General features: G+C 33.7%; 1 protein-coding gene across 7 annotated transcripts in view; it reads right to left on the bottom strand.

Moving 5' to 3' along the window:
- Nucleotides 1-12,113, bottom strand: part of SLC4A7 (solute carrier family 4 member 7) — a 107,535-nt gene that overhangs the window by 19,590 nt on the left and 75,832 nt on the right. For all 7 annotated transcript variants that reach the window (XM_012786382.2, XM_020280664.2, XM_076005845.1 and 4 more), the window contains 8 exons: nt 11,800-11,974; nt 7,873-8,006; nt 6,452-6,697; nt 4,021-4,126; nt 2,089-2,250; nt 1,590-1,703; nt 507-668; nt 69-320 (listed from right to left, as the gene is read on the bottom strand). In XM_012786382.2, the coding sequence (XP_012641836.1) occupies nt 69-320; nt 507-668; nt 1,590-1,703; nt 2,089-2,250; nt 4,021-4,126; nt 6,452-6,697; nt 7,873-8,006; nt 11,800-11,974 (1,351 nt within the window). The remainder of the gene's footprint in view (nt 1-68; nt 321-506; nt 669-1,589; nt 1,704-2,088; nt 2,251-4,020; nt 4,127-6,451; nt 6,698-7,872; nt 8,007-11,799; nt 11,975-12,113) is intronic.

Below are 12,113 nucleotides of genomic sequence, written 5' to 3' on the forward strand. Positions count from 1 at the left end.
TTGCATACAACTAAGTATAAATGTTATTATAAATAAGACTTTAAAACAATGCAATAAAAAGACTTTACCTTTAGTACTGAAGTCATGAACACAGAGAGGCCCATGAGAATAAAAATCATTAGCCCTGTAACCCGCTGTTCACGAATTCCCAAGAACTTGGGTTGTTCCCCTGGAGCAGAACATTCAGATTCAACTTTTAAGCTGTTGACATGACTTATTGACAACACTGTTGCAGCCACAAACCATGGAAGTCCCATGACAGAGCAAACTCCCAACATTACACCAACCATGAGCAAATCAAGGTGATAGCCAGCTCCTTTCTGAAAAGTAAAATGAACATGAATATGTGTGAGTCTAAAGAGTTCTTTCCATTTAAAATTCTATACTAATTAGAAAGAGGGAAGAAACTAATTTTAATCTTACATTTTTTAATGTTCTAATCATTTTGAAAACACTTTAAAACCTGGAAAAAAATCACAATGTTTGAGGCAAAATTTTAAAATTACCTTCAATTTGTGCTCCTTTCTGTTTATGATTACAGCTGTAATTTGTTGATCCATAAAGATGAGAATGGTACAAAGCAGAGCAGGAATAGCAGCTATTAATAAGGTCCACCAAGGATTATCTCCCAATGGGCTTATGATCCAGCCCCTGCTTGGATCAGTAGGCTGTCAAAAATTTAAAAGAGTAAAGAGAAAAGTTTCCTTCCTCCATTGCACTAAAATTTCTACAGCATAGCCAGTATCTATTCCAAGAAATGCTAATGGATAGAAAAGAACTGAATTAAATCTTGGGATGGATAGTGAATTATTTGCAAAGATAGCCACAGGGATTCTTCTCTTCCCTACTAGTGTATACCTTGCCATGTGACTTAGTCATTCTTTCTATCTAGAGGTGGAGTCTATTTCTCTTCCCCTGGAACATGGGATGACCTTATGACTTACTTTAACTCACAAAATAAGGCCAAAGTGACACTGTGATTTCAAAGTCTCAACCTCCAGACACCTTACAGTTTCTTCTATAACCCTCTTTGAACCATGAGATTATTATGTGTTATATAAACCTATATAAGGTTTCCTAAGGATAAAACAGAATGTGATGGTGGGGGATAGGGGATGGCCAGGCAACTATCCCAGCTGTTTCAACCATCTGAGCTGAGGCCCCAGACATGTGAATGATGCCATATTGCCCCCATCAAGCCACTAGATGGTTGCAACCCATAGACCAAACCACTGCCCAGCTAAGCCCAGTCCCAACTGCCACAGAATTATAAAAAAATAAAGGGCTGTTGTTCAACAGCATCACATTTTGGGGAAATTTGTTATGCAGAAATAGATAAGCAAAGCAGAATGCCAATTCAACATGTTGTCATATACTTAGTATAAGACTTAGTTAGTTAAAAGGTGAAATCAATCTACCTACAAGATCAACTCCTAAACTGCTTTAGAGATCCTGCAAGCTAGTGACTTTGGCAGGGTCAGTACTAAATCACAACTGGCCCTCAGGAAACTAGTTTTGCAAAGCAACTACTAACAAAAATTTGTCTTGTATTCCCAAGCAACAACATAGCCACTTGTTTTAATCCTTACCTCAAATTTTTCAGGAACATGAAGTTTAGGAGATGGAACTCCTACAAGGTAGTCAATTGAAACCATTATTACTATTGTGAGAAATACGGCAAAATCACTGATTGTTGATCGCACCTGTGTTAAAGGGATTATGTTAATGTAAACACAGAAATACTATGTGCCCTTTCTAAGTAATTCATGTCTTTCACACATAATATGTCACTAGAAAGTATGAATGGCATTTTTAATTAGTGACAATGTTAACAATTACATACAATTATATCTAATTCTTTCCCAAAAGATAAAACATTTCACAACTAATCTACCAACTCTCATGATACCATTATCTTCCTACTATGAGCTTTGACACATAATAATTTTATACTATAAATAATTTCTTTATAACTATTTGGCATAAAGTATTAACCTCAGATAATATATTAGTATTTTGAAATAAACCAAGGAAATAAAAATTTAAAACATAAATATTACCAGAATTCTAAAATTAGATCCCAGTTACCTTGGTAGGAAAATAACGCTTGGTCTTAAATTGCTTGAGGAATGAAGACAGAAAAAATGTTGTGAAAAATAAGATGACACACCAAAAGAGCACATCTGGAATATAAGGGCCATGATGACCACAAGCTGATCCTACAAATACACCATGAAATGTTTTACATTCCTAAGAAAAAAGAGAGAGATGAGAGGATTCTTAAATATCCAATAAATTATTAATAAAATTCATTGACTCTAACATGCAACTGATTGTAAGACACATGATTATTTTGTTTCACTTAGAAAGAAAAGACATTGCCAAATTATAGTATAGCATTAATACACCGTGAGTTCAGGGATGTTATAATCTGAAAATATGTGTATCTCAAATCACTGAAATATTTTGCCAAGTTATAATAATATAGCATAATATAATACATTTATAGAAATCTACTGCCTTGGTTTTCTTTTATGGAGGAAAAATAACTGAAAGGCAATTAGAAATTAAGAAAGGCACATGCCATTAAAGTCCTTTTTTTATTTATATTCTAATGAGGCTCATTTTAACAAAACTAAGTCAGGTGTGTACCAAAAGAAAAATAGTTAGATGTTCCATTATTTTCAGTTTCCATATACTGATGGGTCATGGAAATAAAAGCTATACCTATAAAAAAAAAACACACACACAAAAACCAACCCTCACATGGCCCTTTTGGATATCAAGAAAACACTCTGAAAATACCTATATCTATAATATCAAAACATCTTATGCATCATGAAAAAAATTCTTTTTAACAAAACACTTTTATTTGAACACATGTATTAACTATACTTCTTACATAACAAAAAATGACTTTTCAAATTATAAACTAGTAAAGCATGGATCTGAGTTGATTACTGATTTTTACTGCTTTAAATTAGCACTGTCCAATAAAACTATGTGATAGCAATGTCATATATCTTTATCATCTAATACGGAAGCCAGCAGTCACATGAGTTGATTGAGTGCTGACATGTAGCTTCTTAACTGAGAAACTAAACTTTTAATTAATCATATTTAATTTAAATTTAAATAGGCACATGTAGCTAATGGATACTGTATTAGACAACACAGACTTAAATTACCAATGGGATAAAAAAATCACATATCTTCAAATTATATAGTTAGTGGCTAACTATCACCTTTAGTGAGAAAGGAATGGCCTATAGTTGTTTATACATTATAAAAAGCACCAGAGTGCTCAGTTCAATAGCACATATACTACAAAGCACCAGAGAAGCTCAGGGCAACCGAGTTTAACCTGGACTGCTAGCATCACTTTACTTCCTAACCTTGGAAGTGTTCCAAATTCTAGGGCTAGAACAGTATTTCCCAACAGAATACAAAGCATCTGTAATAGTATTCAGTACACAGTAGGTGCTCATTACATGTTTTTGTCCTTTTCCCTTTATCTTCCTTTAGTGCTTGAGTCAGACTAGTCTCTACAAGTTAGACAAGGTTCACTTAGACATTCAGGACATAACCACAGCTACTCATGATACTCTAAATTAGCTGCCCATGGAGGAGATGAACTGATAAAAAGCAAGCAGGACAAGCGGACATAAAATGTTGTATAATGTCCAGAATATAAAACCACAGTTCCAGTAAACATTGCCTTTGAATTTATCAAAGTAGGATTTGAAACCAAAGTATATTCACATCTTTTTAATAATTATACCTTGGAAGTCAAATATATCCACCTTTATCTCTTTTACCAGCTTCCTTCTTTTCAGCCTGTACTTTCTAATGCATGATACGTAAAAAATTGGTAACTACTATTTGGTAGTAACACCACTATATTCTGAAAACATAATATATATTCATTGATCAAGGAAAAAACGTGTGTCTAATCAGAAAAAGCTAAAAGAATCAGAATAATACATATTTTAAAAACCTTTTATTTCATAATATACTCACAGAAACAGTGAGATTTCCCCAGGAAATATTGTGTGCTGTTATATTCTCTTTATTCCAGAGCTCTAGAGTTTCATTGCTAGGGTTAGGAGGTTCACTACACACACATCTGAGAAATTAAGAGTAGGATAAATGTTTAAAGATCCTGGATTTCATGTTTACGTTTTACCAAATCAATTACAAAATGTGGTAGCTTTTAAATTCTCACCCTTTTTACCATGTTGCAAAGCATAAAGACTAGAAAGTGAAAATACATCAATCAGAAACAACAACAGAATGGAATAAGGTTTGGGTTACAGAAATAAAATAAAACTAATACAAATACCAATTAATGTTTACTTAATGAAACTAGTAAAATATACACTTTGGGGGGCACTATTTTCTTTCATACATTGACTGCCACATTAGAAAAAAAAGTTTTCCTTGGAGTCACGGTATTTTATTAAAACAAAATAATACTTCCTAATTTATTATTTTTTATTATTTTCTATGCATGAGTTAAATGCAATGCAATCCACATTTTTAGAATAAAATTATTAATATTAATTATAATAATAATAATAACAAGAAGTAAGATTTTCACAAATCAACTGCTTCCAGAGGCCCCAGGCTCAAAACTAGCCTGAATTAAACACAACTCACATAGCAGTCAATGTGTTAAAAATCTGAGAAGATACCACCATGTTTAGCAACATTACTCTCCACCAAATCTTATCTATTAAACCTCCATAGCAGTAACTGCTATCTCCACCCCCACCACATGTACAGTCTCCCGATAAGTAATACTACTGTTAATTCTTTGTACTGTGACAAGTGCTATCTACTCATGCTCACTCTTTATTGATCTTAAGACTTATTCTTAAAGAAATAAATAAAACATGGCTTTTCATCAGGACAGTACTAGGAGCATCAAAAGGTCAGAGAGTTCAGTTCGTATCCGGAACTATTTTGATAGCCTAAAAAAGCTAGAAATACACATAAGCAAAGAAACTTTTAAATGTGTACTTTAAAAAAGGGAGAAAAATGCCTAAATATTCCCAATTAGATTATATAAATGGTTTGAGAAAAGGCAAGAAGATGGACTTTGGAGTCTATCCAGGCACTATCATTTACTAGCTGTTTTACCCTAAGGCAAGTTTTAAACCTCTAAGAGCCTCAATTTCTTCATACATGAAAGGGGCTATGATGTGAATAATAAAGTAACACTACAAATATAAACTATACATTTATAATATAAATTGGGCAACAGCCCTAACACAGTGACTGTAAGTGCTCATAGAATGTTAGCTGAATGAATGCTGTTCACATGTAATTACTTAATCACCCAGAAGAAAACATTGCTCTAACTGGCTGACACTAACTATAAAAGTCATGCTTCATAAAAGTCAAAGAACCAAAGGGCAGGGAAACGAGAAGACAAAAAAAAATTTTTTAATGAAAGCATTTAAGGGCAAAGAAGATAGCACATAATATATTTAGCATCAAAGTGTCACTAATATTTTCAAATAGGTCAATGTCTTATAGGAATTTTCATATCCCTCCCTATGCTGTCCATCAAAGTTGAGGAGATAGAAGGGAAGGTAGCAGGGAAAGAAGGAAGGAGAAGAGAAATGGAAGGAAAGGGGAGAGTACAGGTATTTGGGGCCTATAGAAAAAGAAAACCTGTATGCTTTTTAGTCTTTTGGTAACCACATTTCTCCATGTAAGTTAATCAAATGTAGTAGCACATTTACACCAAACCAAGCATGACTGCTAAAGACAACAAATATAGGAATCTACTTTGATGCATCTAATTTCAATAGTCTATTTTATTTCAGTTGAACATATTTGCCTACCTTTTTGTAACTACTATGCATTACTTTTCAAATCCCATTTTATTCTAGAGTTTTAAAATATTTCTATTTCATGCTGTTCTATTCACAAGGAAACATTCCACTAAACAGCAGACTAATATACTGAAATTCTACTGAAAAAAAGAACTTTTAGTAAAAGTTATCAAGCCTCAAAAATATTAATGAAAATGCAAAATGTGAATTTATAAATTTTAAAAATATGTCCTATATCTTACTATACATCCAGAATTTAAAGAATTTAAGATACAATATAACTGCCTGATTCAAATACATGGTAGGTTAGTTGCCAAATAATCAAATTTAAATTGGCCTATCCAATTCAAACAAAAGACTAAAAATATACACACTTGATTGTTATTTCAGTGAATAAAAATGACTGAATTTGATCAACTATATTTATGTCCATTGACTGCCTTGCCAAAATCTCATCTGAAACAAACATGTCCAACTACCACATGGCTAGTTGGGTAGTTGCAGCTAGACACAGTGAGTTATCACGTTGCAAAAAAAATCCATCTTCTTAGGCTCTAACATCTCTGCAAAAACACATTTTAAAATTAGGGGAAAACAGAAACACTTACGAATAGCTGGTCAATTCATCTAAGTTGTTGTGCATATTAAATGCATATATTTCTCCTAAATGAAAGAGCTTCTCCAAAGCCTCGTAGATGAATATAATACAAATGAGAGCTGCAAAGGCCTCCTCTGTAAATCGAGTAATGTAACATACAAGGCTGCTTGCATCGGTTGCAACCAAAACAATGCACAAAAAAGAAGTCCATAGACCAATACTGGTTCTTAAAGACAGATAGGAAAGGTGATAATCTCTGTTTAAAAAGAAAAATGTGAACATTATCAACATATGTATGTTGGATAGTATTTGTACATAAAAATTTTCATAACAAGCAATAAGAATAGCATAAAAACATAATTTCTAAAACAGAGAGTAAACTACAGAATGACAAAATGACTAGAGAAAACTCTGCTTCAACTGAAGACTAGCTTATTAATAGATGTGTTAGTTAATATAGTTATATAAAAGATTTATAGTGAAAATTTATTATACAATAAATATTTCAAAATTAGACCTCACTTTAGAAATCAGTTATGAGTAAATGACAGATATACAGTCTACAAGAAAGAACAGTTTTATCTAACTCCCTCTGAAGATCCAGAAGTCATATGTGTCAACATGGCTCCATCATTACCATCCCACCACAACCTCCTCTCCCATGATAAATTCTTATCTTAAATTTCAAATCAGAAATTACTACCAGAGTCTATACTATAGGTCATTGACTATTAGTCTATGTACCATGCCAGATTAGAATCGGAATCAGCTGGTATGGTAAGTAAAGAAGCAGAACAAGACAGTTAAATCAATCAAACACTTAATAGCGTCAAGTTGTTTCACGCTAAAATTTTGAACTGCATTTATGTCACAAAGAGAATAGTAGTGGCCATGTTGAATTCAAAGTCCAATTGCTACAGTACCCTATATTCACTTCCACACTGAGAACAATCTTGCCAGTGGAAACTGACACTTCACTTTGATTGCTTCAAGCCCCTCTGTTAAATAGGAATGACTGGTAAGGTCAGCATGGGCCTTTAAGATCCACCTCTTTCTAAATCTCTTGTATAAAACCAACATATCACCTAACAAACAATTCAGATTAACACCTTTTTATGGTTTAAATTCACTAGCATAAAGGATTTTTATTGTCCTTCAAGTGATTTGTTTACCAGTACTCAAAATCTACTGATTTTTATACTCAAGGGCAACCTTACTTTCCTCATTTCCATGTTACTAGGTTAAGAATGGTTTTAGGGGCCAGATAGTAGGGTCAGCCACACAATAGCCCAAAAATACTGAAACTACATATATTGATCAGATCCTCTTTTTCAGCTATTAAATATACAGTGTGCTTCTAAGTTAATAAACAATTTAGCATATAATTGTACATACGTGCAAACATGTGATGAGGAGAGAACTATTACTTACCTGCAGAATTTAAATAAAATTTTTTCAAACACTAGAACTGGACCTGTGCTCCCCAATATTGTTAGAGGTTGCCCAGCAAACAATGAATAGGCAATCCCAGTTAATGATGCTCCAAAAAGAGACTCTATTGCACTCTGTTTAAGGAAAAAGAAATGAATAAAAGCAATACATCATAAACACATCTCTAACCTACTATAATACATGTAGGACATCTGGAAAACAAAAATACTAATCAAGTAGTTAAAAAGCAATACAACTGAGTCTTAAATTTAAATTTTAAATATGGAAAATTATTAATACATTTTAAATACACAGGAAAAACTGCTTTCTTTTTACATATTAAAAGTGAATTTTTTGTGATTGTCCTTAATTCAAAATTCAATACAGGTTGAGTGTCCCTAATCAGAAAACTCAAGCTCTGAAACTTTTTAAGTGTCGACATGCCACTCAAAGGAAATGCTCACTGGAGCATTTTGGATTTGGATTAGGGATGCTCAGTCACTTTGTACAATGCAAATATTCCAAAATTCTTTTAAAAATCCAAAATCCAAAAACACTTTTTCTGGTCCCAAGCATTTCAGATAAGAGATACTCAACCTTTACTGTTGGATGCAACAAGGAAAGAATAAATGAAAAAGACACACAAAAGGGCTTCAACTTTTATCTATAAATGTTTTATTTCTTAAGTCTGTGATTATAAAAAGGTATGTATTATTTTGAATACTCAAACAAGTCTAAAATAGTTCATTTTAAAAATACAAAATAATAAATACTCAATATGGTGCTACAAAAAAGATTCTTTCAAATAAGTCTTTCTCAAACTGATTTCTAAATGGCAATTTTCCACTTGAAGAAATTAATGATTGTCTTAATCAACTGATATCAAAACTGAAATACTTAACAAAATAGATGAGAAAAATCTCTTTGAAAGACTAAGAGAAATTTTAAGTCAAAGCTAGTACACTAGTTTTGTACCACCACCAACATAACATTCTAACTGATTAAGTTATTAGACAGCAAGGGTGATGATATGCTATGCCACTAGAAAAGGGAGAGGGATAAGAAAGTAAGGAAAGAATAGTTTGTCATTCACAATATCAAGTCAACTGGAATGCAGTATTCAGAAAGGAAAAGCCTGTAATCAGTAAAGGCAAGAAAAAGAAGCTTGTAAGAAACAACCCTCCTGAAATAAGAGGCAGCACAGCAGCAGCAGGCAAAGAGCGGGGCTTCAAAACTAGATTTGTAGTAGAAGACTGGTTACTACTAGGTGTTGAGTCATGGACGTATCTTAGCCTTTTCAAACCTAAGCTTTCTTGTTTTTAAATGGGGGTGATGACAACTAGAAAAATGTAAGTCAAGTTTGCAAAAACACCTAGTAAGCACAGTGTCTAGCAGATAGATGCACCTAATGATGAATGGTAGCAATTCTCACCAGCTGTAACAGCATCTTTCAAAATCAAAACAACAAAATGTGACAGTATTCAGTAAAAGTATAATTCAACTACTAGAATAAAAACAGAATCAAATTCAAATACAAATTTGTCTTTTGGCAACATGAAGGAGAAGTGCCCATATTAATGATATATTTGTTAACCGTATGGGATAAATTTATTTTCTTGCCCATGAGGAAAACAAGTTTGTCCTAGAAGATACTGCTAAGCCATCATAAAACCCTTAGTTCAATTAGAATATGCACACTTAGGAATGAATTCAGGCAGAGCTTCAGTCAAAGGAAAAACACGTCTGATATCTAGAGATAGCAAAAAATTGAGAAGAAAAGCAAGGAGATAGCAAAATTAAGAAAATATTCATAAGGAGCGAACGGGCACAAAATGAAGGTTCCCCTTCCCCAACCTTGCGTTAAAATAGCAGATACTGTCAGAGGAAGACCTTCCTTTCACCCCTGCCCCTATTATCACATTTACCAGAAGCAAAAATGTTTCTTGCCCAGATCTATTTTTTTTAAATTTTTGAACTGTTTTTATGTTTACTGCCAAACTGAAACCTATCTTTCCCTAAAGAAATCTCAGCCCCATTACACTGCCTGCCTACCTCATCTGTACATTCAGAAGTTTCCATTTTACTCATCAGAAGCCCTATCCTTAGCTTTCCCTCACAAACCTATATAAACCTCTCTAGACCACACTACTACTCTCTTACTCTACTAAGTTGTCAAACACTCTTTGCTAACCTTTCCTCCTTCTCAAAACTTCTAGTTTGGTTTTCACAAAACTACACCATCCTGATTGCTCTTCTAAGTCTCTGTGTCTAATGTGCTGGGTCATTTTCATCTTCCATCTCATCCCTACATCTCATCCTTTCTCCATTCCATAAATCTAGTTAATTGCCCATTTTTTCTCTCTCCTTCCCTCCCTGTAAATTATCTCCTTTGTGAACCTCGTCTAGTCTCAGTTTCAACCCTCATTTACATATGAACAATTTTCAAAATCTTTACATTTTCCTCTAGGACTCTATAAATACTGAAACTCTACCTCCTAATATCTCCATTTCTCCTTGAGGTTTTATAAAGCACCTGAAAACAAACACATCTCCATATCCTTTTTCTCCATAATTATCCCTGTGCTATCTCTGTTACTATTACTTCAACTCCTATAGCCCTTCCTTTATCTGACTCATATGTGGCAAAGCACACAATGACACAGTCACTATATACATGCTAATATATACATATATCTTTTTCACTTAGGTTGGGTTCTTTGAAGACAAGAGACACATGCTTTTCTTATATTTGTCTACATTCCTCCAGTGCCTAAGGAACTAAGACGTTAGCAGGATGAGATGAGCAGGCAGTGACAGTCCATGAGCAGAGAGGCAGCATTTCCATGATGGTGACAGATAAAACACATTTCCATGGGGACCAGCAGAGTTACATGCACAATTTGTGATAGCACATAAAGCAACTTACTAAAAATATGTACCTCTGATATAATAATTGAAGAATAAGATAAAAAGAATCTAAACAATCAAAAATAAATTCAGAGTCACAAGAAAACTTCAGTTATCAGATTTATCTCCTGTTCAGCTCATGAACCATTTTAATTGAATAATTGTCATTACTTAGCTTTGGCTATTTTTTTAAACTCCTCCCCCACCCCTGCTTTGGTCATTTTTTAATCATTTATCTATAAAAATTGAATTTTCTACTGAGAATAAATATAATTAAGTAAAATACACTTAAGATCTTAAAAATTACAAATCATCTAATTTAAATTCCATTAAAACACATATAAACAAAAAAAATTGCCTCTTAAGATTTCACAAAGCACCACAGCTTTACAGTATTACCACAAACAGAAAAACACAAAAACTTCCATTTTAGTCATATCAAAGGATGGATGCAGGTTTCATTATATTTTATTTTTTCCAAATAAAAGCTTTGGCTATTTTCACAGATTTAATAACAGCAAACTTAAAGTAAATGCCACTTCAAAAAGCCATTATTTGCACATTATTATCTATTCTTCCAAGTAGTCTAGTCTAGGCCTACAAGCCAGGACTGATGACTTAATATTAAACATATGGCTCTAACTAATCCTTTGATACCTTACAGGATGAAGTAACACCACTGATAAATCCTCCCACCCATGGCCCACCCAGAATCAGTTCAGTTAGTGTCTCCCCCCAATCCACCCAGCCCAAAAGACAATGCAAGCCTTTTACTCAAATTATAAAACCATTCATCCAGCAAGCCAAGATAATTTTTTTTACCTCAACTGTGCATCTTCTGTTCAAATGGCTTCCCCATGTTTTCCATAGCAATTACCTTGGGGGGAAGTCTGCTTTGGGACAGGTTAATCATGCTGTGGGTAGACTCTTCAAATAACAGTATGAATAGTGAGACAAATGCATACAGACACTTGCCTCTGAAGAGCTAAGAGCCTGGCCACTACCAATCTTTGTACTCACTATTCTGCCTTCTGTAGCTTCTCCAAGCAGCCCTCCAAAAGTGATTACAGGAGACATACAGGCACAGTATAGGAAAAGAATCGAGGCCAGGCACTGCAGGCTTAATGCATCCTTGAAGTCACTCAAGAAAAAAGGTGCTTTCCTTTTGATGTCAAGTATCAAACCACCAAAAAGCCTAAATAGGTGAGATGAAACTCGTCAAACTGTACACTAGAGGATTCTAGCTAGTTCAAACTAAAACTATGGGGGTACACAAAACTGCTGGTGCCTAGTGTTTTGTCAACAAAAATTAAAATCCAATTTAAATCATGATA

Source organism: Microcebus murinus, chromosome 1 (assembly GCF_040939455.1).
Source record: "Microcebus murinus isolate Inina chromosome 1, M.murinus_Inina_mat1.0, whole genome shotgun sequence".
Taxonomy (NCBI): Eukaryota; Metazoa; Chordata; class Mammalia; order Primates; family Cheirogaleidae; genus Microcebus; species Microcebus murinus.